The sequence below is a fragment of the Hypanus sabinus genome, chromosome 7 (assembly GCF_030144855.1).
Source record: "Hypanus sabinus isolate sHypSab1 chromosome 7, sHypSab1.hap1, whole genome shotgun sequence".
Classification (NCBI taxonomy): domain Eukaryota; kingdom Metazoa; phylum Chordata; class Chondrichthyes; order Myliobatiformes; family Dasyatidae; genus Hypanus; species Hypanus sabinus.
The window spans coordinates 14,826,326-14,852,090 of NC_082712.1; the positions used below are offsets into that span (position 1 = coordinate 14,826,326).

The 25,765-nt window shown below is 42.6% G+C and overlaps 1 protein-coding gene across 3 annotated transcripts in view; it reads right to left on the reverse strand.

The window, feature by feature from the left end:
* Positions 1-25,765, reverse strand: part of rictora (RPTOR independent companion of MTOR, complex 2 a) — a 202,564-nt gene that overhangs the window by 143,916 nt on the left and 32,883 nt on the right. For all 3 annotated transcript variants that reach the window (XM_059974241.1, XM_059974240.1, XM_059974242.1), the window contains one exon: positions 316-413. In XM_059974241.1, coding sequence (XP_059830224.1) covers positions 316-413 — 98 coding nt within the window. The remainder of the gene's footprint in view (positions 1-315; positions 414-25,765) is intronic.

Genomic DNA, 25,765 nt, shown 5'->3' on the forward strand with positions numbered 1-25,765 from the left:
TTCATGACAGTTAACAATACTTCAGTTGTCACAGATTTAAACTCTAGATTCTCTCCTTAAATCTTATTTCCCTTTTTTCCAGCATTCCTTAAAATACTGTTTGGTGTCAATTTTGCCTTATTTCCTCAGGGCACACAGAAGGAAGCCATTCAAGTCATAGAAGCTATGCTGGTTCACAGAACAATTCCATTCTCATACAAATTTTTTCTGCCACCAATTCTCCTATCAATTCCCCTCAGATTTTGCTCAACTGCACTCCTGTGAAGTGCCACAGAAAGAGGTTTTGCCATTTATGACAACGTTCTTAATACTTACTTTGATAAAGTTGTTCAGATGTCCGAGCTTTCGCATGTTAGATACTCCCTGGGGTTTAGCCACATTCTGGAGGATCTCGCGAAGGTTGTCTGCAGGTTCTAAAGCAAAATACAGCAGTTAGGTTATACACAGCTTCAGGGTTTCCTCCTTTGAGGATTGCACCTTCATTCAGCATTCTTCATTTAGTACTCTTCACCAAAGCCCATGGAGATACCAAAAAGATCTCACTGAAACATTGTTGGCTTTACTCCCTCAGAGTCTAGACTGACATCTACATCATTCATTATTTTATTGTAATTTGTCCCCTACTGTGCCTATTGTATTGTTTATTAATTATTGTTCTGCCCTGCATTTCTTGTGCACTTTATGAAGTCCGGTGCAGGTCTGTAGTCTAGTGCAGCCTTTTGCTGTCTCACATAGTCTAGGGTAGTTTTGTGTTGTTTCATGTAGCATCAGGGTCCTGGAAGAATGTTGTTTCATTTTTACTGTGCACTCTAAAATGACAATAAACTTGACTTGACTCAGCCATTGGACTAAATGACTTGTTCCCTCAGTAACTCTAATTGCCAATTTTGCATACCCTTCTCCCAGGTCCATGCACTCCCACTATCCCACAAGCTGGCTCTCGTGGAACGTTCAACAGTACAGCATAGAAAAAGACCCTACAACCCAGGATGAGGTGCCAAACTAATTAACCAATAATTTAGAAGCTCACTACACTGATCCCTCCTGTTTCTCAATAAAAACTGAAAACAAATTTCCACAGGCCTTGAGCATCCTAATTCACCATTTTCACGTAAAAGGCCACCTTCCTTTGCTACAAGAACTTAACCTTGTAACTAAAATCACTTAGAACTGGACTTGCATGTGTGCAGGACAAAGAAGCAGGCAGGAAATCATTGTGGACATCAGTCAATTAGCAAACTGCCTTATCCAATGTTCCTTCAGGAAGAATTATAGGGCAATTAAAACAAAAACTTCACACCATCTTAAAAGTTTCTTCTCCCATGCAGTTACAATTTTATCAACCATTCTAGTAACCCTCCCACACCCTCCTCTATCTATTACCCCCATCACTGCACTGTAAATCACTTCTAATAACATTGTTTAGATTGCAAATAAATGCTAGTATTTATGTATCTATGGCAGCAAACACAAAATGCTGGAGGGATTCAGTTCTTCAGGACTGAGAAAGGGTCTTGGCCTACAACGTCAACTGTTTATTAATTTCCATAGATGCTGCCTGACCTGCTGAGATCCTCCAGCATTTTATGTGCACTGCTTTGGATTTCCAGCATCTGCAGAATTTCTTGTGTTTATCTGTAGATGGACACTTTATTCCATATCTGTATTTCTAACTTTATTTTTCATAACATTGAATTCTTCATAATTGTTGAATGATGCTGTTTTTGTTGCATACCGCACCCTGACCAACCCACACAATTTCTTAATATATGTAAATAAAAATGGCAAACAAAATAGTCCTTAATCTATTTCTCAGAATGTATTCTGAATCTTCCTGACCAGTACAAGATGATGGAAGAATAGCAAAGACAAACGATTGACTTAACCATTTGTAGCTAGATGTGGCTGAGCTAAATAATGCTCACTCAGCTCTACGAAAACCCTCACTATTCTCAAATTATCCCTCATGCATTAATATTCCTCCTCACAATCTGGGCTCCCTCCACCCTCATTTCTAACATGCAAGTATCCTGGATTTGTCACTGAGGTCCAAAGTTGCCTCTGCCACTCTGCTCATTTCTTACCCAAACTAACCTGCTGTACTAAATATGCATCGTTCTTTCCCATCTTCACACTGCCTTCTCTAAACATGTTATATGTGTTAATCACTTGCTGTTCCCTTTACCCAGTCCCACTAAATTTCTGATAACCATTTTCACTTGCTGGTACCCAGAAACTGATTTTGTTTTGGCCTTCATCCCTACCATCCTTCTCTCCAAATCTGGCATTTCTCATGGCCCTTCACAATATAGAAGGTGACAATTTGGCTTATCAAATGTATGCCAGCTCAGAGCACACCTATTCTCCCACTTTCCACCCTGAAATGTCTTTACAACCTGTGGTCACCAACTCTTTCCAGTTCACCTGCCACCAATCTGTAGCAAATTACAGAACATTTCTAGAATATGGATGGAAAAAAGAGGTTTATAAGATTTTGATAGCATGGACAAATAGTATCTTTTCCCAAGGGTTGAAATACCTAAAGCCAGAAAGAATACGTTTAAAAAGGGTATTTTCAAAGGAGATTTAAGAGGCAAGTTTTTTTTAAAACACAGAGCAGTGGCTGCCTGGGGTAGTAGTAGAGACAGATATATTATCAGAATCAGGTTTATTATCACCAGCATGTGACGTCAAATTTGTTAACTTAGCAGCAGCAGTTCAATGCAATACATAATCAAGCAGAGAAAAAAAATTAAATTGAATAAAAATAAAATAACCAGTAAGTAAAACAATTATGTATATTAAATAGATTTTTTTAAATGTGCAAAAACAGAAATACTGTATATTAAAAAAGTGAGGTGGTGTCCAAAGGCTCAATGTCCAATTAGGAATCGGATGGCAGAGGGGAAGAAGCTGTTCCTGAATCACTGAGTGTGTGCCTTCAGGCTTCTGTACCTCCTACCTGATGGTAACAGTGAGAGAAGGGCATGTCCTGGGTGCTGGAGGTCCCTAGTAATGGACACTGCCTTTCTGAGACACCGCTCCCTGAAGATGTCCTGGGTATTTTGTAGGCTAGTACCCAAGATGGAGCTGACTAGATTTACAACCTTCTACAACTTCTTTCGGTCCTGTTCAGTAGCCCCTCCATACCAGACAGTGATGCAGCCTGTCAGAATGCTCTCCATGGTACAGATATAGAAGTTTTTGAGTGTATTTGTTGACATACCAAATCTCTTCAAACTTCTAATAAAGCACAGCCGCAGTCTTGCCTTCTTTATAACTACATTGATATGCTGGGACCAGGTTAGATCCTCAGTGATATTGACACCCAGGAACTTGAAACTGCTCACCCTCTCCACTTCTGATTCTTCTATGAGGATTGGTATATGTTCCTTCATCTTACCCTTCCTGAAGTTCACAATCAGCTCTTTGGTCTTACTGACGCTGAGTGCCAGGTTGTTGCTGCGGCACCACTCCACTAGTTGGCATATCTCATTCCTGTACGCCCTCTCATCACCACCTGAGATTCTACCAACAATGGCAGTATTGTTAGCAAATTTATAGATGGCATTTGAGCTATGCCTAGCCACACAGCCATGTGTATATAGAGAGTAGAGCAGTGGGCTAAGCACACACCCGAGGTGCGCCAGTGTTGATCATCAGCGAGGAGGATATGTTATCACCAATCCGCACAGATTGTGGTCTTCCGGGTAGGAAGTTGAGGATCCAATTGAAGAGGGAAGTATCCCTTTTGCCAATCACCTTTCTGGTTCCCAGCTTCACCCCACCCCCTCCAGTCTTCTCCTATCATTTTGCATTTTCCCCTCCCCCTCCTACTTTCAACTCTCTTACTATCTTTCCTTTCAGTTAGTCCTGATGAAGGGTCTCGGCCTGAAATGTCGACTGTACTTCTCCCTATAGATGCTGCCTGGCCTGCTGCATTCCACTAGCATTTTGTGCGTGTTGCTTGAATTTCCAGCATCTGCAGATTTCCTCGTGTTTGACAGACTGTAATAACCTTGTTTCCTACAACAGTCTGCAATCTCTGCATTTGTTCCTCTACATCCATGTACAGATCCGATCTCCCCTGGAAGATGGCCCAAGATTCAAAAATCTTATGCCCTCCATCCTACACAATTCCTTAGCCATGCATTAAACTGTATAATCTTCCTAGTCCTAGTCTTACTAGTACATGGCACGGGTAACAATCCTGAGATCACAACTCTGGAGACCCTGCCCTTTAACTTAGCACCTAACTCACTGAACTCCCTGTGCAGAACCTCATCACTCTTCCTACTCATGTCATTGGTACCTACATGGAGCATGATCTCTGGCTGTTCACTCTCCTGCTTAAGAATGCTAAGAATTCGATCCGAGATGTCCCCGAACTTAGCATCCAGGAGGTAACACACCATCTGGGAACCTCGTTCTCACCCACAGAACCTCCTTTCTGTTCGCCTATCAAAACAGCTATATTCTACCCACCCCCTCCCCTGAATCACAGAGTCAGACTCGGTGCACTGGGTCAACCCTTCCCCCTCCCCCAACAGTATCCACAGTAATATATGTATTGTTGAGCGGAATGGCACAGGATAACTCTGCATTGGCTCCTTAATCCCTTTCCCCTTCCTGTCACCCAGTTTCCTGTGTCCTGCAACTACCCCTCTATATGTCCTATCTATCACACCCTCAGCCTCCCGAATGATCCGCTGTTTATCCAGTTCCAGCTCCTTAATGCAGACTGTTAGAAGCTGAAGCTAGATGCACTTCTCACAGGTGTAGTCACCAGGGACACTGGAGATTTCACTTTCTTCACCGATCCTGCAAGTAGAGCACTCCACTATCCTACCTGGCATCTCTACTGTTCTAACTCAGCAAATGTAAAGAATGAAAACAAACTTCTATCTACAGTTTTTTTTTTGCCTTCTCTGACTGAAGCCTTGAAATCTCCACTCTAACTCTGTCCACTCCAACAATGGTTCCTCCATTTGCTCCACCTTACTTTAACTTGTTCCTGCTAATCAATCAATGCCAAGCACTGATTGGCCACTGCTCAAAGCTCCAAAACTGCAGAGTCGCTGCCTTTAATACGCGATCAGCAAACCCGAGTTACAGCTTCTCAAGCTTCTCATCTCTCCAATTGGTCACTACCATTATTTATCACTTATTATCATCACCTCCCATCACAAACATTTCCTTGGCTTTCATCTGCACAGCAACTGTGAGATTTCACAACCTTGGTGTTATGTTTGACCTCCCAATGACTGCGTCCACGTATACTGACCATCACTTCCTCCCATATTCCACAGTACAGCACATTCTGAGAATTGTCCATTTCTACAGCTGCCAATGCTGTACAGAAAATCAGGTATGGCATGAATTGCAACACACACAAAATGCTGGTGGAACACAGCAGGCCAGGCAGCATCTATAGGAAGAAGTACAGTCGACGTTTTGGTCTCGACTGTACTTCTTTTTATAGATGCTGCCTGTCCTGCTGTGATCCACCAGCATTCTGTGTGTGAGCAACACCTAATGGCAAGAACATCGCTTTCTCCTTCCGGTATTTTCCCTCTTCTCCTATTCCTCACTCTGGCCTCTTTATCCCTTCATCTCACCTGCCTATTACCTCCCCTAGTGCCTCTCCTTCTTCCCTTTGTCCACTATCAGATTTCTTCTTCTCTGGCCCTTTACCATTCCCACCCACCTGGCTTCACCCATTAGATTCTACCTATCCTTCTTTCCCTCTCTCCCAACATTTTTATTTTGGCGTCTCCCCCCTTCCTTTTAAGTCCTGAGACATTGACTGACATTTCCATAGATGCTGCCTGGCCTGCTGAGTTCCTCCAGCATTTTGTGTGTTACCATTACATGACCATACTTTCCAAGACATAAAAACAAAATACTGCAGCTGGTGGAAATCTGACATAACAATTGAAAATGCTGATGCATGCAGGTGACACAATACATGTAAAACGTTCACGTTTTTGTCTGGCTGTACACTTTCAACAGTATTCCCTCCAGATTAAATTAAAATGGAATAGTATTGTTTATACTAAAATGTATCATCCTCAACAGTCTTGCTCCTTTCTTTCACACTTTCTTCTCCACCTTAAGATTACCAGCCAATGTAATATTCACAACTTGTTGAACAAGTAAACCATTCATACTGCAGGTCCTCGAGTGCCAATCCTACACTTGTTCAGCATTGCACATCATCACCAAGACACTTGCGAGGATAATTTCTGCCCACCCAGTCCCAGATCCCACAAATTTAAAACAATTGTCTAATTTTAGAATCCAGAGAAGCACAATCACATTGCTTTGTCCCTCTATCTCAAGATGATACAGAGCACTCTTTATATAGAAGACGTCATTAAAAACAAAACACACTCCCTTTCTTTCCTGGAAAAGACTCCTTTCAATCCCCATGGGTACTTATGGCATTATTTCCAATAGCAATATATCCATATGTCAAAATGGTGAAAGGCAAATCATTCTTTTACACAATGGTAGTTCACATCATCCATGCAATATTTTGGTTGCCAACATGCAGATATTTTGAGTCCCTGCCTAAAATTACACATAGTTACCATGGGTTATGACTCAGAGTAACCTATGAAATCCCATGTGGCTTGGCTCCAGAATTATTTTTAATCTTGGCTCCTATGTACACATGTTGCTCAGCCTAAGTGACTTACTCATGACAACTGGAACAGAACCGTCGTGAATATACCCATCAAGTCATTCATTCACTAGTTAGTCATCCGTGTGTTTTTTAATAATTTCGTATTGTTCATTAACAAGAGAATTTTGCCGAAAATGACGTCTGCATCATGGAGATTCAAAAGCCCGGATTTGAAATGAGCAAGTGCCTTGCTTCTACATTTTCCAAACATCCTATATGATAACCCTCCATTTCCTGCAGCAACTAGCTTATGATCCCTCACCTTCTCAACTACATTCCAGATGCAGAGCATTCTGTACTGCAAGGTCAATGACTAGCAGTTAATCACACATACCAGCGCTTCCCACACCTCAAACTTCACTCTACTTGACTGTGCAGACCATTAAAAAAAATGGGTTGTTGAAGATAATTGAACCACTCAGCCTCCTTTCATTAACTGTACAGAATGTAAAAGTGCTGATTTCAGGTGCACAGTAGCGTACCTAACCTCATAGCTTCAATCGTGACCTCTAGTGTGCATTCCCTGTGACAACATTGGTTTCTGTTTGTTTGGCATTGTAACGTAGCAGTTAGCATAACACCATTACAGTGCCAGCTTCCCAGGTTCAATGCCACCGCTGTCCATAAGGTGGTTGTATGTGTAGATTTCCCCTGGGTGCTCCAGTTTTCTCCAACATTCCAAAGATGTACAACTTAGTAAGGCATAGAGCATGTTGATGCCAGAAGCATAGCAACACATGCTTCGATGGAAACGATGAATATCACTGGATGTTTCGAAGTAAATGCAGCTGACAAATGCAGCTATTCTCATCTTATTTTGCTCCCACAAGCCAAAAGATATACAGATTGGATGGTTGTAAATTGCTTGGAGTCCATAAGAAAGATGGAATCTTTGGGGAGGCGGAGGAGGAGAAGGTTAGAAAATACAGTGGGGTTCATGTACAATTGAATGTATGGATGCTTAATAGTGAGTTTGATGGTTTAAATGGTCACTTCAGTGCTGTGTAGCTTTATGACAGCATCAGAACAACTAGTAACCAACATCATCGGATTCCACAAAAACCTGAGCAACTCCACTGAACACTCTGCACTCCTACAAATTTCCGTAGGTGTTCGATAGAGAGCATTCCGGCCGGTCGTATGAAGGCACCAATGCACAGAATCACTGTAAAGAGCTGTAGATTCAGTCAGTGCCACAGGTACATTGCTCCCCACCACTGAGGGCATTTTCAAACATCAGTGCCTCAAAGTAGCATCTATTACTAAGAACCCATACCATCTGTGAAATCTCTTTTCTTCTTACCATAGGATGCTTCCTATGGTGGGAGAGTCTAAGACCAGAGGACACAGCCTCAGAGTAGAGGGGCATCCATTTAGAACAGAGATGAGCAGGAATTTCTTTAGCCAGAGTGGTGAATCTGCGGAGTTCATTGTCACAGGCGGCTGTGGAGGCCAAGTCATTGGGTATATTTAAGGCAGAGATTACTAAATTCTTGATTGGTGAAGGCATGAAGGTTTACAGGGCAAAGGCAGGAGATTGCAGCCGAGAGGGAAAATGGATCAGCCGCGATGTAATGCTGAAGCAGACTCAATGGGCCAAATGGGCCTAATTAGACCATAAGATATAGGAGCAAAATTAGGGCATCTGTCCCACCGAGTCTATTCTGCCATTTCATCATGGCTGATCCAATTTTCCTCTCAGCCCCAGTCTCCTCATGTCCTGACCAATTAACAATCTATCCATCTCTGCCTTAAACATACATAAAAACTTTCACAGCTGCCTGTGGCAACAAATTCCAGTTTCACCGCTCTCTGGCTAAAGAAATTCCTCCTCAACTCATAAAAGGATGTCAATCTATTCTGAGGCCGTAGCCTCTGAACTTAAGACTCACCCACTACAGGAAACATCCTTTCCACATCCACTCTATCAAGGACTTTCACTATTCGATAGGTTTCAGTTAGGTCACCCCATATTTTTCTGAATTCCAGCGAATACAGGCCTAGAGCCATCAAATGTTCTTCATATGACAAGCCTTCAAACCAGAAATCATTTCCATGAACCTTTTAATCCTCTCCAGTTTCAACACATCCTTTCTAAGAGACACAAAACTGCTCATACTACTCCAAGTAAGGCCTCACCAGTGTTTTATAAAGTCCGACCATGATATCCTTGCCTTTATAAATCTAGTCCTCTTGAAATGAATGCTAACATCGCATTTGCCTTCCTCACTACAGACTCAAACTGCAAATTAACCTTCAGGGAATCCTGTACAAGGACTCCCCATTTCCTTTCGCTTCTCAGTTCTTTTTTTTGTATTTTCTCTCCATTTAGAAAATAGTCAACGCTTTCATTTCTTCTACCAAAGTGCATGATGATACACTATATTCAATTTGCCCACTCTCCTAATCCAAATCCTTCTGTGGCATCTCTACTTCCTCAAAACTACCTGCCTCTCCACCTATCCTCATACCATTTGCAAACTTTGCAAGAAAGTCATCAATTGCATCATCTAAATTATTAACATATAATGTAAAAACAATCAGCCCAACACAGACCCCTGTGGAACACCACTAGTCACCGACAGCCAACCAGAGAAGGCACTCTTTATTCCCACTTGCCTCCTACCAGTCAGCCACTGCTTAATCCGTGCTAGAATCTTGCCTGTAATACCATGGGTTTGTAGCTTATTAAGCAGCCTCATGTGTAGTACCTTGCCATAGGCCTTCAGAAAATTAAAATACAGGTGTCCCCCGTTTTTCGAGCGTTCGCTTTATGTCAACTCGCTGTTACGAAAGACCTACATTAGTTACCTGTTTTCGCTAACAGAAGGTGTTTTCACTGTTACGAAAAAAGGCAGCGCACACCGAGCAGACTAGTTTCTCTCCCGGAACTGCATTCTCGCCGGCATTGCTTAAACACGTGCCTGTGAGCACGATTTATTTTGTGCATCCGTTAGCAAGAAGAATTCTAAGGTATCGGAAAAGCCTAAAAGAGCGCATAACGGTATTACACAGTGTAAAACTAGACATAATAAATCGTTTTGATCGTGGTGAATGAAGTAAGGATATAGTGAGTTTAACTAAGGATTTGTGGAAGTTGACGAAGATGATGTTGAAGAGGTTTTGTCATCCCGTGACCAAGAACTGAGAGATGAAGAGCTGATGAAGAGGAAAGGATAACAATTGAAGCCGAATGCAGTAGTGAACGACCCTAAAATGAAGACATCCAGGAACTGAACGGGAAGCAATTGCGTGATATTTTCGCTGCGATTGACTACACTGCAATGATTGCAGAAAAGTATGACTTTAATTTTGAAAGGGTACGTAGGTTTAGGGCAGGTTTGCAGGATGCTTTGAGTGCTTACAAAAAACTGTATGATAGAAAAATGTGTGAGGCTAAGCAGTCAAGCATAGTGTCGTCTTTCAAGCCTTCCACATCAGCCACAGCAGATGACGAAACTTGACCTTCGACATCGAGGCAGGCAGACATAGAAGAAGGTGACCTACCTGCCCTGATAGAAACATACGACGATGAGATGACACCCCAGTGTCCCACCACCCCAAACTCCGACGACTCAGCCTAACACACTACCATCAGTGTCCTCACTGTCCTCCTGATTCCGGTAAGTGAAATTATACTGGGCGTACATTATTTCTACTTTATATAGGCTGAGTATTTTTATGTGTTATTCAGTAGCTTCACAGCTGAAAGGTTACTGGAAAAAGTGTTTCTGCCGGGAGCGCTTTACGCCGTGTGTTTCTGCCGGAAGCGCTTTACGCCATGTGTTTCTGCCGGGAGCGCTTTACGTCATGTGTTTCTTGCCGGGAGCGCTTTACGCCGTGTGTTTCTTGCCGGGAGCGCTTTACGCCATGTGTTTCTGTCGGGAGCACTTTACGCCGTGTGTTTCTGCCGGGAGCGCTTTACGTCGTGTGTTTCTTGCCGGGAGCGCTTTACGCCATGTGTTTCTGTCGGGAGCACTTTACGCCGTGTGTTTCTGCCCGGAGTGCTTTACGCCGTGTGTTTCTGTCGGGAGCACTTTACGCCGTGTGTTTCTGTCGGGAGTGCTTTACGTCGTGTGTTTCTGCCGGGAGTGCTTTACGCCGTGTGTTTCTGCCCGGAGCGCTTTTCCCCGTGTGTTTCTGCCGGGAGTGCTTGCGTGAGATTTTCACTGCGGTGGACAGTGCTGCAATAATTGTAGAAAAGTATTCCTGCATTATACAGGCTGTGTATTTATCAGATCATTCCTGTTTTTACTATGTTATTTTAGGTTTTATGTGTTATTTGGCATGATTTGGTAGGTTATTTTTTGGGTCTGCAAACGCTCACAAATTTTCCCCATATAAATAAATGGTAATTGCTTCTTCACTTTACGACATTCCGGCTTACAAACCGTTTCATAGAAATGCTCTACCTTCGCATAGCGGGGGAAACCTGTACACATTAATCGATTCTCCTTTGTCTATCCTGTTTGTTATTTCTTCAAAGAATTCCAACAAATTTGTCAGGCAAGATTTTACCTTGAGGAAAGCATGCTGACTATGGCCTATTTTATCATGTACCTCCAAGTACTCTGAAACCACATCCTTAACAATCAACTCCAACAACTTCCCAACCACTGAGGTCAGGCAGGAAAGGCATATAATTTCCTTTCTTTTCTTTCCTTCTTGAAACGTGGAGTGACATTTGCAATTTTCCAAAACCAATCCAGGATCTAGTGATTACTAATGCCTCCAGAATCTCTTCAGCCACCTCTTTCAGGACCTTGGGGAGTACATCATGTGGTCTAGGTGACTTAGCTACTTTCAGACCATTCAGTTTCCCAAGAACCTTCTCCCTAGGAATGGTAACTTCACACACTTCATGACTCCTGACATCTGGAACTTCCACCATACTGCTAGTGTTTTCCTCAGGGAAGACTGATGCGAAATACTTATTCGTCTGCCATTTCCTTGTCCCCCATTACGACCTCTCCAGCATTGTTTTTCAGTGATCCGATATCCACTCTCACATCTCTTTTACAGTATGTATCTGAAGAAACTTTTGGTATCCTCTTTAATATTACTGGCCAGCTTACTTTCGTATTTCATCTTTACCTTCTTAATGATTTTCAGTTACCTTTTGTTGGTATTTGAAAGCTTTCCAATCCTCGAACCTCCGACTATTTTTTGCTCTATTATATGCCCTCTCTTTGGCTTTACTTTTTAGCCATGGTTGTGTCACCTTGCCTTTAGAATACTTCCTCCTCTTTGGAACGTAAATATCCTGTTCCTGAAATCCCAGCCATTGATGCTCTGCTGACATCCCTGCCAGTGTTCTTTTCCAATCAGCTCTGGCCAACTCCTCTCTCATGCCACTGTAATACTGATGCATCTAACTTTAGCTTCTCCTTCTCAAAATCCAGAATGAATTTGATTATTGTGATTACTTGCTCCTAGGGCTTCTTTGATTTTAAGCTCTCTTATCAACTCTGGCTCATTGCACAATACCCATTCAAGAACAGCTGATCCCCTAGTGGGCTCAACCATCAGCTGCTCTAAAAATCCATCTCATGGGCATTCTAAAACCTCCCCCTCTTGGAATCTAGCACCAACCTGATTTTTCCAAGCTACCTGCATATTGAATTCCCCGCAACTATTGCAACAAGCCTTTTGGCATGCACTTTCTTTCTCCCATTGTAATTTGTAGACCACATCCTCACTACTGTTTGGAAGTCTGTATATGACTCCCATCAGGGTCTTTTATCCTTGTAGTTCCTTCACTCTATTCAACACTTTCCAACCCTATGTAACCTCTTTTTAATGATCTGATTTCATACTTTTTTTTTACCAACAGAGCAACACCGCTTCCCCCCCCCCCCCTTTGCCTTCCTGCCTGTCCTTTCGATACAATGAGTATCCTTGGTCATTAAGCTCCCAGCTGTATTCTTTCAGTCATGATACAGTGATGCCTATAACATCATACATGACAATCTGTAACTGCAACGACTGCGGAGTGGGTTCAGGAGCCAGAATAACCACTCATGGACAGGTTTTCCCCTCCGACATCAGATTTCTGAATGGTCCAAGAACACAACCTCAATGTGCTCTTTTTTTGCACGTTATATTTGTAATTATGGTTAATACTGCAAAACAGAAAGTTTTATTTCAATTTTATTTAGAGGTACAGCACAATAACAGTCTCTTCTGCCCATGCCATCCAATTAGAGACATGACCAATTAATTTACTAACGCATAGCCTTCAGAATGCAGGAGAAACTGGAGCACCCAGAGGAAACCCACACGGTCAAGAATGAATGCACAAACTCCTTATGGACAGTGGCAGAATTGAACTGGCACTGTAAATACTAAATGCTATGCTACCGTGCTGCATTTTTTTCTTGCACAATATAGTTTTGAAATTTATGGTTGATCCTATCTTTGCGCTGTACTGCTAAAAAACAAATGCAAGTCAATAATATATCTGATTCTGACAATAGCAATATTGTAGAGTATAACTGAATTCACCAATGTGGTTTGCCTCAATGTAAAGGAAACAAGGCCAAGGCAAAGCTAAGTCCCTATTTTTCAAGCCTGCTCCATCGCTCAACAGATCATAGCTGATTTACCCAAGGAATCAATTCTTCTGTATGCCATATGTCCATTGATATTAGATATTCATCATCACTTTAAATACTCCGAATAAACCAACCTCCACAAGATTCTCGGGCAGAGATACCAGAGATTCCCCGCAGTTTGCAATCATGCACTGCAGCCTTCAAGTGCTTATCAAGTTACTTAAATATTCTAAGAGTACCTGCCTCGTACAGATCAGTGATCTCTCTCAGGGTTGCACAGTAGAATAACGCCAGTGATCAGTATTTAATTCTTGCCGCTGTCTGTAAGCAGTCTGTGACCACATGGGTTTCCACCCACATTCCAAAGATGTATGGGCTAGGGTTAGTAAGTTAGCATGTTATGTTGGTGCTGGAGGTTTGGTGACACTTGCAGGCTGCCCCCAGGACAGCCTCAGACTGCATCTGTGTTGGCTGTTGATGTAAATTATACATTTTAATGTATGTTTCAATGTACATATGATAAATAATCTATCTAATTTACCTCAAGCACCTGGTCAGGCAGTGAATCCCAGATTCCACCCAACCCCTGGATAGAAGTTCTTACTCTGTAAAACCTGTAAAGCTCTTGCACCAAAACTCAGCCCTCTAGTTTTAGATAACTCTGTTATACGGGAACAAGGTTTCCTTCTTTCTACCGTCTACGCCTCACACAAGTTTGTATATCCCTATCAGCTTACTTGGGTCCAAGGAAACTATTCAGCACACAAAGTAATGGCTAATTTCACTGTGTTGAGGTGCTCCTAAAATATGGTCCATGTTTTCTAGAGTTTTCCCTCCAACTTTTATTGTGTTAGACTGATGTACAGACTTCATATGTTAAGCACACACACTGTCACTACCAGGAGAATCCATTTCCACATCTCCACCATCTCTATCCAACTCATTGGTCACTGAAACATTCAGCTACTTGTTACTTTGAGTCTGATTTAAGATTTAGAATTGTGCAGCATAGAAGAGTCCATACAGCTCCCAGCAGACTGTCTCCATAATAAAAATTACCTGTTACTAAATTCACACATTCTCAGACAACTAAATAAATCAAGATTTTACATCACTGTACAAGGTCAACTAGATTAATTCACACTTTGTGAACAGAACACGAATCAAATCACTGACAGCCTTACAAGTGTTGGCTTTGCCGACACTGTCCATCTCCTCTGACAAATGAAATCATTTTGAACCAGGGAATATTCACCCTTTCCTCCTCCACCTTCTCATTCTTGCTTCTTCCCCTTTCCAGTCCTATTGAAGGGTCTTAGCCCAAACTGTCGACTCTATTCCCTTCCAACCCCAGCAACTCTACAATGCTGCAGAGCTCTTAAACAGCCAGGCATCAAAATGTGAATGCCGACTGGTTATTCCCACCCATAAATGTTGCCTAATCTGCTGAGTTCCTCCAGCATTTTGTGTACGTGTATGAACCAGGGAAGATGTAGGTTTCACCATGGACGGTAACAACCAGTTTTATCTTGCCTTGACCTCAAAATCTTTCCTCCCCTCTAAACTGGATTAGACTTTCCCTCCGATCACAACATGAAAAAGCCAATAGCAAACTAAACCTTACTTCACAAAAGTGGTAGCATAAGGACACCAGAATGATCTTAAAACCACCTCTTTCCACTTCTGTAATGTCACCTATATCAGCTGCTAAAACAGCCAACCTTTGTTCAAGTTGACCACTCCAACAGATTATCACTCATTCTGTTGCCCATAAACATCAAAAACTTTCCTAGTCACATTCTAGCTCTCCTGTTCATCCTTCAGCCTTAAGCTATTTAACCTACAATGCCTCAATTTTAAGATTTTCATATTTGCATTCAAATCTTATCCCTCTCAGAAACTCTCCTCTGGTCTTATAAACCTCTGGTGTATGAGCAGTTATATAATTCTGGTCTCCTCATAATCCAAATTTTATCAAGTTATTTATACAAAGTTCAAAGTACATTTATTATTAAAGCATCATACATTGGAAATTTCCTTTGGGGAAACTAATTTCTTTTGGGATCAATAAAGTATCTGCCTATACTACAGTATATACAACCTCCTTCTTCTTGAAGGCAGCCACAAAACAAAGAAAGACAATAAAACCCATTAAAAAACCCCACACAACAAGATCGTCAAACACCAAATGTTCAAAAACACAAACTGTGCAAATAATGAAAAGTAAACAAGCAACAGACAGAACACAAACCAGAGTTGCTGAAAGTGAGCCAGCCTCAAAGCTAGCTTCAGTGGATAGTGGACTAGTTGGCACTGCGTGACCATAAAGTGAAAGTATTCATGCTCTAAACATTTCTGGCTTATACCTTGTGCTGTATATTTGAAAAACTGACCAGATTTTTGGTTTACTAAACCAAAATCTTCTTAGTTGGGTGAGTCTATATTACATACTTATTAAAAGTACCTATGGAAAACTTTGTTTCTGCACTACAGCTGCTACACAATGGAAGTTGTTTTTATGTGGGATTCCCCGATGTTTATCACGGGTGCCAAAGATTGGAAGAAACTGTTGCACTGTTTAGCGTCAATATTAAATTGTAAAATTAATTCAACACCCCTCCAGCAGGGTAATAGTTTTGCACTGTTGTTTCATTGAAAAAAAATTGCTCCAGATTTTACACTAAATTTAGACTAAAAAAAAATGAGTTTTATTTGTCACATGTGCATTGAAACATACAGTCATTTGTGCCAACGATCACAGTGCCAACATAGCCCTCACCGCTATGTCTCTGGTACATGGGAGGAAACCGGAGCACCTGGAGTCACGGGAAGAGTGTAGAAACTCCTCACAGACAGTGGCAGAACTGAACCCATGTTGTTGGCGCTGTAAGATATTACACTAACCACTATGCTACCATGTCACCATTCTTCGTGGACTCTTGCACAAGTGTACTACAAATACCACTTCCCTGAAACAGCCAAGTTGCCAAAAGGTTTCCTCTGCTGATTCTTCGCTGCTGTGTTAACGGAACATCCTTCTACTTACATGGAGAACAGCCACGACAGAGCAGCACCCAAAGACATCCAGCACCCACGCCATGCTCTCTCCCCATTACTACCATCAGGTATGAGGTACAGAAGCCTTAGGTTCCATGCCATGAGGTTCAGAAATAATTCTTACCCTATAAGCATCGGGCTCCTGAACCAGCATGGATAACTTCACTCACCACACTCTAAACTGTTTCTGTGACTTACAGACTTGCTTTCAAGGACACTTTACAACTCATATTCTCAGTATTTTTATTTGCACAATTTGTTTTCCTTTACACTTTGACTGTCTGCCTTTGTTTATGCAGTTTTTTCATAAATTCTATGGTATTTCTTCATTTTCCTGTATATGCTCTCAAGAAAATGATTTCAAGGTAGTGTATGGTAACATATATGTACGTTGATAATAATTTTACATTGAACTTTGGCCATCTTGCTCCTACTTAAGTATCCAATTACAGTCCTTTTTCATGCCTCAATGATTCTGGACCTAAGTTTAAGATTTAGTCCTTCAATCCTTAAATCTACTGTCAAAAGGCTCAATGCAGAGATACAAAGAATGCAATCTGTTTTTCTCAAGATGTTCTATCAGATGAATTTTACATAGCACAAGATGCTGCAAATGATTGCCAAAGCCTGGGAATGCAATATACAGTGGACTCCAGTTAATTGGGATGCATTGTGACCAGTTAAGCAGCTGCCCCAACTAGCCAAAATTTCATGGAAATAGTTTAAAAGGTATACAAGTCAAACTACCATTTAGTTGAGTAACAAATTATGTATTCAAAAGAAATACAGAACAAATCTGAAAACTACCAATACTACTAAGTACTATACAATTGTATTAGTTCCTCAATATTTCCTCCAGTGTACACTGCTGTATCCATTTGATTGATTGTAAATTAACAAAATCAGCCCGGACAAAATGATTAACTATCACTGCTTTTCAATCTGCTTCTGCCAGCTGAAAGGGACAACGTAACAATCATGTAATTGACACTACTTAAAAAACTGTTTGGTCTAAGCATGGTATAGTGTCTGACGGCCACACAACTGATACTAGTTAGAAACTGTTTGGCAACAGTCTCCTGCCCCAATTAAGCAACACAGCACACCAAATAAACAAGGGGAATTGAGAATTAGTTTTTGTTCTTTAAAAGTAGTCTCAAATAAGTGGTTGCCTGATTAACTGATGGCTCAATTAAACAAAATCCACTGTATTTTGTATTTGTAGAGAACAATGTCAATCTTACTCACCTAGTGAGACCTTAATTGCGTCTCAACTAACATTAAACTAACTGTTTCATAATGCAGCATTCAATTAACTCCTTGGTCATTTCCTATCTTTTAAGGTTCCCTCACAGAAAAGTTTTCTTTTGTGTATAGAGTGCACAGACTTGCAATACATTGCTTTCAAGAACTGAATTGACTTTATTACTTACATCCTTCATATATATGAGAAGTAAAAAACTTTACATTATGCCTCCGTCTAAATGTGCAATGTATGGTAACTTTAATAAATAGTATTTTTGACAGGACAGTCAATATAACATAGAAATACAGTTGTGTCAGCATAAATTAATCAGTCTAATGGCCAGGTGGAAGAAGCTGTCCCGGAGCCCGTTGGTCCTGGCTTTTATGTTGTGGTACCGTTTCTCAGATGGTAGCAGCTTGAACAGTTTGTGGTTGGAGTGACTCAGGTCCTCAATGATCCCTGGAGGCCCTTTTTCCCACCTCTCTTTGTAAATATCCTGAATAGTGGGAGTTCACATCTACAGATGTGCTGATCCTTTCTAAGACGTATGAATAGAAAAACTGGAGTTTATAAATCACATCACTTAGTCTAGAACAGGGGTCGGCAACGTTTACCACTGAAAGAGCCAATATGGATGCATTTCCCACAGAAAAGAATACACTGGGAGCCACAAAACCCGTTTGACATTTAAAATGAAATAACACTGCATACAACGGTTTTTTTTTGCCTTTATGCTATGTATAAACAAACTATAATGTGTTGCATTTATGAAACTGATGAACTCCTGCAGAGAAAACGAAGTTACATTCCTGCATACAACAAAAACATTTTGAACTCCGAAAAAAAGACGTTGGGTTGAAGGTTACTCCATAGTTAGCCTACCTTGGATCGAAGAATTAAAAGAAAGCTCGCACCGGCGGGTGTCAGGCATTGGCAGTGGTGATGTATATTAATAGCAATAAAAAACACGTTGTAGCGGTGTGCTACACGCAGCGCTAAAATAAAGACACTGCAGTCAAAGGTAACTTTATTCGAACTAAACAGCCTTGATTTAAAGCCTCCCTCAACCCGTCCCCGTGGGCGCGGATACTCCAAAAGACACGTACTCACAAACCCCCGTAGGCTATCTCCCTTAGCCGGAACGGTGGCTAATTGTGAGCCGGTTCGGATGTGCCAGGAAATGGGGTCTCCACAACGTTTTTAGATTGTACAAGATCACCATAATCTTCAAATTTCGAATTACATTTCAAAACCTAACAAACCACAGGGAGCCGCAGCACAGAGATGAAAGAGCCGCGGGTTGCCGATCCCTGGTCTAGAAGCTCACTAAAAGTAAAACAAAACATGAGAAGCGATTTCATATTATACACCAGGAATACAAAGATCCTGGGAGCACATATTCAGAATTCTCCTACCATGGAGAAACATTACCCCTGGGGTAGCAGAACAAAGAGTACAAAACAGAAAGACAAGTCAGGCAATGAAAGTGGAGAGCTTTAGTGTTTTTTGTGAAGCCATCAGCTCACTGGTTTTGGAGAATAAACAATGCTAGTATTTACACTCTACAGTCATTAATGACATTATATATACATATTTTAGAAAATTTTTGCATCTTTTGGGGTGACACAGTAGCATGGAAGTTGTGCAATGCTTTGCAGCATCAGTAATCAGGGTTCAATTCCAACCACTATTTGAAAGAAGTTTGTATGCTCTCCCTCACTGCACGAGTTTCCACCAGGTGCTCCAGTTTCCTCCCACATACTAAAGACATACATGTTTGGGTTAGCACGTTGTGGGCCTGCTACATTAGTGCTGGAAGCATGGCAGCACTTGCAGGCTGCCTCCAGCACATTTTCAGATTGTGCTGGTCATTGATACAAACAATGGATATCACCTGTATGCTTCAATGTACATGTGACAAATAAAGCTAATCTTTTTTTAAAAAACGGAGTTAGTCTTGTATAATTCCAGATTCAATTGAGAAATTTACTCTTTCCAACTTGTTAACAGTCTATGTTACTGGTGTTTTGTAGAACTACTTTATTCAATCACCAAATCTAACTTCACAATAGCAATATTTTAAAAAACCGGCGCAAGAACATACAAGAGATGGGAGACTCTCTTGGTCCCAGAACACAAAATTCAAAGTAAGTTTGTTAATCAAACCAAATATATGCAACTATATACCACCCTGAGATTCATTTTCTTGTGGGCATACTCAGTAAATCCAAAAAATACAACAGAATCGATGGAAGACTGCACCCAACAGGACGGACAAACAACTAGTATACAAAAAAACAACAAATCACGCAGGTGCAAAACAAAAGTAAGCAATAAATATTGAGAACACGGGCTAAACAGTTCTTGAAAGTGAGTCCATATGTTGTGGGAAAAATTCAGTGATGGGGCAAATGAATTTGAGTGAAGGTATCCCTTCTAGTTCAAGATGTTTGAGAGGTAATAACTGTTCCTGAACCTGGTGGTGTGGGTCCTGAGGCTCCTGTACCTTTTTCCTTATGGCAGCAGCAGCAAGAAGACAGCATGGCCCGATAGTGGGGGTCCTTGATGATGAATGCTGCTTTCTTGCGACAGTGCTGATGTTCTCAATGGTGGTGGGGCGTGGGGCTTTACCTATGGCATACTGGACCGTATCCACTACCTTTCGTAGGATTTTCCATAAAGGGCCTTGTTGTTTCCATATCATTGATACAACTAGTCAATATACTCTCCACCACACATCCTGTAGTGATATTGTGCTCCTTCACCCTGTTTACGGTCAGCTTCAGTGCACTCGATAGGAGGTGTTCAATAAGATCCTTTCTTTTGCTCTATAAACTTGGCAATCGCTTCCTGTGGCAGAGGTTGAAAGTATTTCAGTAGCTTGGTGTCAAGTACATTAATGACAGCCTGCCCAACACAAGGAAATGAGTATAAATGAGGCCTTGAATGCTGGGACATCAACCTGAAAGGGGACATTCATATTTGATAGCTTTTCCTTCCATTGAGTCTGGATGATTCTGCAGAGAAAGCTTTTAACAATTAATATTAGCTTTATTTGCTGCATGTACATTGAAACATACAGCAAAACGCATCTTGTTTGTCGAATTGAATCAGCGAAGATATGCTAGGAGCAGCCCACAAGTGTCGCCTTGTTTCTGGCGCAAACACAGCGTGCTCACGACTCATTAACCCGCGTATTCACGGGGAGAATGTAAAGACAGCTGCAGAAATTGAACCCTGAACTTTTAGCTGATAATGTAATAGTGTTATGGTAACCACTACACTACTGTGCTGCCCAAGTTTGGTTGGTTTTTATGCGGTATGTTGAGGGTATCAGTCCTATCGGAGCACAAGGATCTATCTGACCCATAAATCACAAGGTCTGAGCGAGGTCCGGGATTTTGAGTGCAAGGCTGTCAGGAATTTTCCTGCCAGGGACAGGGCACAACTGATCCAAGGGAATCAGGAGACCCTGAGCATACTTAACCCTATCAGCAATTGCCTGGAGCAGATCTGTCATTAACAACTAAAGGTATGGTGGCCAGAAGACTTCATTAATTGAGTTCCAACTAAAGGTATGGTTGTGCACAAAGTGGTTTGGACTTTGATAAGTTTGGCGCCTTCTACTTTTCCTTTTATATTGTATCTCTATTTAAGTACATAGTTCCAGTAAGATCTATAAAGTGAACTCATTTAATCGCATATGGTGTACTGTCTGTTATTTGGTGGGGTGGGGACATCACACAGCATCCACACCAGCTGATTACCCAGTTTGGCGGGGCCGAAGGCTGCTCCCCCTGGACGGAAGCCAGCTGAGCGAGCCTGAGGCGAGCCAGGCAGCTACATTGTGGGGGCTTGTCCTGGATTGAATTTTAGTGGAAGCTGTGTGATCGCCCTCTTTAAATTATGCATGCTGCGGGGATGGAAAGCTGGTGTGTCTCTGTGCGATTGGTTATCACTGCATGTTTGTTGGGTAGGGTGGCAGTTGGCACCGCGGAGGTTGTTGTTCGAGTTCAGACTAGTGCTGATGAAATGATGGTGGGACCATGGGCTATCCATACTGTTAGGAGAGAGAGGAACGACTGGTCGGGATGTTTCTGCAGTGGTAGGCTCTGCCTGGTTGTTGGAATAATGTCCAGCCCTAAAGGGCCAGAGGCGTAGGTGGAGCGGACCTCTCAGTTGTTAGGTGAGTGGCAGTGCTTGGCTGAGGGAAAGCAACAGGGATTGGTTGGAAGTTTGAGTAGGCGGGCTGGTGACGTTGTCAGAACTGTCTGGTCCAATTACCTCGAAGTGACAGCTGCCAGTTATCAGAAAGCGGGGGAAAATGCATTTGGTTCAAATGGAAGTCAAATGACGTAGCTAGGGAGGGTGCTTACCATATCTGTGGCAGGAGATTGGTGGGAAGTTTTCAGGGTATCTACTTTGGCTAGGGGGGCAGACAAATTGCTTGTGGTGCCAGGGGGATCTGTCAAGGGAATCAGCCTCTCCCTCAGTTGTTCAGCTGATCCAAGAGGTGTCAGGAAACTTAGAGGAGGCCCAGTGGGGGAACAGCTTGGGGTCTCTGGGGGAGCACGTTCCCTGCAATGTCCCAAGGAACTCCCGAAAGGAACAGACCCTCTTCCTGAAGGCTTAGAGGGACCACGCACTCGGGTGTCGTTACGGATAGATGGAAGCCATGCTAAAGCCATCCGTGACAACAGGGCGCAGGTCAAGTTGTTGTACAGTTCGTTTTACAACCGGTATTTGAAGCATTTACCCTCGACAACATTGAGGGCACTGGAGATTTGGGGTACCGGTGCTGGTGATTATCCAGACGACGGTTATTGGTCAGTGAAACTGCAGTTCTTGGAGGCCAACGTGGGGGGTGACTGAAGTTTGTGAATTGTTAATGCTGACGTGTCCAGACACTGTTGAGACGGGCAGCGTTTCCATTCTGGAGGAGATCAACACCCCGCTGGTGTGGAGGCGCATGGGGGCCTGCCAGGAGGAGGTGGGTGAGAGCTGTTTGGAGACATTGTCTGTACACCCCATGAAAGCTGCTTGCGAGGACTTGTGTAGCAGCAGAGGGCCGGTACCGAATTTAAACGAGAGCCAGTGGTGGTACGGCCTGGGGGAAGTATCTGAGGGTGAGACCCTCTTAGTGGACGCTCCGAAATACCACAAGAGAGGGGAGTTGCCTGCTGAAGACATCTTGGTGAGAGAGAGGTCGTGGCGACTGGCCCCTGTAGCCATGGAAGACGTAGGCAGCGTGTGTGTGGAGTATAGGACTCTGAACAGGCGCACTGTCATTGACCAGAATAAGGTCCTGAGGGCCGAAGAGGCGATGGTCTGTCTGAGTGGTGCAAAGTGGTTTAAGGTGCTGGATCTGAGGAATGGATGTTGCCAGATCCTGATGAGTGAGGCCAACAAGGAGAAGATGGCTGTTATAGGTCCCCTAGGATTCTTCTGGTCCAAAAAGATGCCACAGGGCATATCCGGAGCCCTTGTAACCTTCCCGCGGGGCACGTGGAAGACCATGGGGGATGTGGAGGTGTTTGGGGTTTTGGCGTATGTGGATGATCGTCTACGGTTTGGATTTGCCTTGGGGGACTATGATGCGAGGCGAGTGCCGGAGCCCGGGAGGCAAAGAATTTACGAAGTGGAAAACCTGGAAGTTGACCTGCAAGAAGGCAATAGGAAGGAAAAGCTGGAGATAAGTTCAGTGAACACTAAACTGGAGGCTGACCAATCTTTAACGGCTGCTTTTCAGGTCAGGATGCAAGAAGCTGGTGGAGTAACTGCGTCCCAAAAAGAGATGAACATGAAGCACGAGTCAGAACTGCTGAGACTGTGGCGAGAGTTGGAGGAGTCAGAGGAGACTCGATTGCAGGAGGCTGAAGAGGCTGCAGGAGCAGTCCAGGCTAAGTGTTTCAGTTTGGAGAAAATCAAACAGCAGCTACCGATCGCAGAAATGAGGACGAATACGGATTCGAAGGTTGCAGTGCTGGATGCGTGGTACATGCTGCCTTTTGCTAACTTCCCCTTGATTGAGGGAGAGACCTTTGGCCCTTCTCCAACTGTCAGGTGTAGTGGGGGGGGGGGGGCTAGCTGTGGGCAGCCTGGGTTACTGCAGGACCTTGGACACGGGACAGGGGGCTCCGAGTTGCAGTGGAGTATGAGTGAGAGATTGAGAGAGGAGCTGGCAAGCAGACCCGAGGTATCCCCAGTTGTGTCCGAGCCTGAAAGGTTCAGGTGAGGGGGTTACGGAGGTCTCGGAGGGTTAGGAAACTCCCAGATAGGTTGGCCTATGTAGCGCCTGAGGAACAGGGCATGAGGTCTACTGTTTGGGGAGCAGAGTCACTGTTTGTACCTGGATTGGGTTTTGTGCCTGCAGGAAGGTTTGGTGAGTTATTTAGCAGTCATGAGGACATGACTTTTGTTGGTGGGGGGAGAGTGTAAGGACTTTCTTCTTTATGTTACTACGTATGTTAATCAAAATGGCTTCTTTGTTATGTTAACTGAAGCAGCTTGTTTGGGTTAAAATTACTGATAACAGGAATTGTATTCATTTGTTAACCAATTGGGATAGATGTTATTCTCTCCTCTGGGTCTGTAAGCTATTGTTGGCGGGCTTTTGGGAAGTCGGCACGAGGGGGTGAGAGAGAGAGGACGCGATGCCATAGGCTGGGTGACGGAACAGACCTCAAGTGGGGGTCCGAGGCCAGGGTTTTCGGCGAGGAGAGGAGATGACAACAGATGTGCTGGGGGTGCTTGGATGATCTCTTCGGGTGGTCCTGAGCTACGAGTCAAGGAGGTCTGAGGGGATCGAATGGTGGCCAGAAGACTTTGTTAATTGAGCTCCAACAGTTGTGCACGAAGTGGTTTGGACTTTGATAAGTTTGGCGCCTTTTACTTTTCCTTTTATATTGTATCTCTATTAAGTACATAGCTCCAGTAAGATCTATAAAGTGAACTCATTTAATCGCATATGGTGTACTGTCTGTTATTTGGCGTGTTGGGGACATCACACAACATCCACACAAGCTGATTACCCAGTTTGGTGGGGCCAAAGGCTGCTCCCCAAGATGGAAGCGAGCTGAGCGAGCCTGAGGCGAGCCAGGGGGTTGGTTACACACACTCTATTTTACAAAAGTAATTCCCACATAAATGTTGTGTCTGCACAGTATACTACAGCCAATAGAATGAATTCTGGTTAATTGGGACATATCAGAATTCGTAACATTTTGGCCCAGCTAGCTGAGGTTTCAAGGAAATACTTAAAAAGGTATAAAAAAAGACCAACTACAAACTGAGTAACAAATTATGTATTTAAATGAAATACAGAACAAATTAGAATATTACCAATACCACTGTACTATAAAACTATGTATTAGTTCCTAATATATATCGACAGAGGAATTAATCCAGAAAATGCTGCATCCCCCAAATCTTTATTTTCATTGTAACATTCAAGATGATTGTCCATATCTTCAAATTCTTCATAGTTCCTAAATTACTGAAGGAGCAAAATTGATTCATTTGCATTCCCGGCCTAAAAGCTTGAAACAGCAGTAAGATAATCAGTTCTGAATTGTCTTGCTGCTCATTTCTCGCCAAAAATCACTGCTTTTTCGGCACAAACATACCCACTTGACGCTATTTAAAAACTATTCTAGACATGGTATAGTGTTAACGGCCAGCAATTGACTGTAGTTAGAAACTGTTCAGCAGCAATCTCCTGTCCCAATTAAGTGGCATAGAGTCACAAATAAACGAAGGGAATCCCAACTATTTTCTCAATTAACTTTAGTTTTTTTTAAAAGAGTTGTCGCAAATAAGCAGCTGCCCCAATGAATCGATGGCCCAATTAACCAGAATCCACTGTATATGAAAACCTTCATAGAAGACAACACCTGCACTTGGGATCAGTAATTTATTGACAGAAAAGCTATGTTTTATAAGTCAGCTCATTTCAGGAATTCCTCATATCCCACATTGCTTTATTATTCTTTAAGTGCGATATGTTGCAGCCACTTTACACATATCACTAAAGTACCTGCATAGAGCAACACACTGTTTTGGTGATAAATTTATATTGAAAAAGCAGCACTGTTTCTGCCTTTGGGGTGTCCTAAAGCATTCACAGCCAATGATTTGGTTTTGTACTATAAGCATCTCTCACAGAAAGCAGGCTATGGGGTCTTTTACAAGTAGCTGAACAAGAAATTTCATCTGAAAACT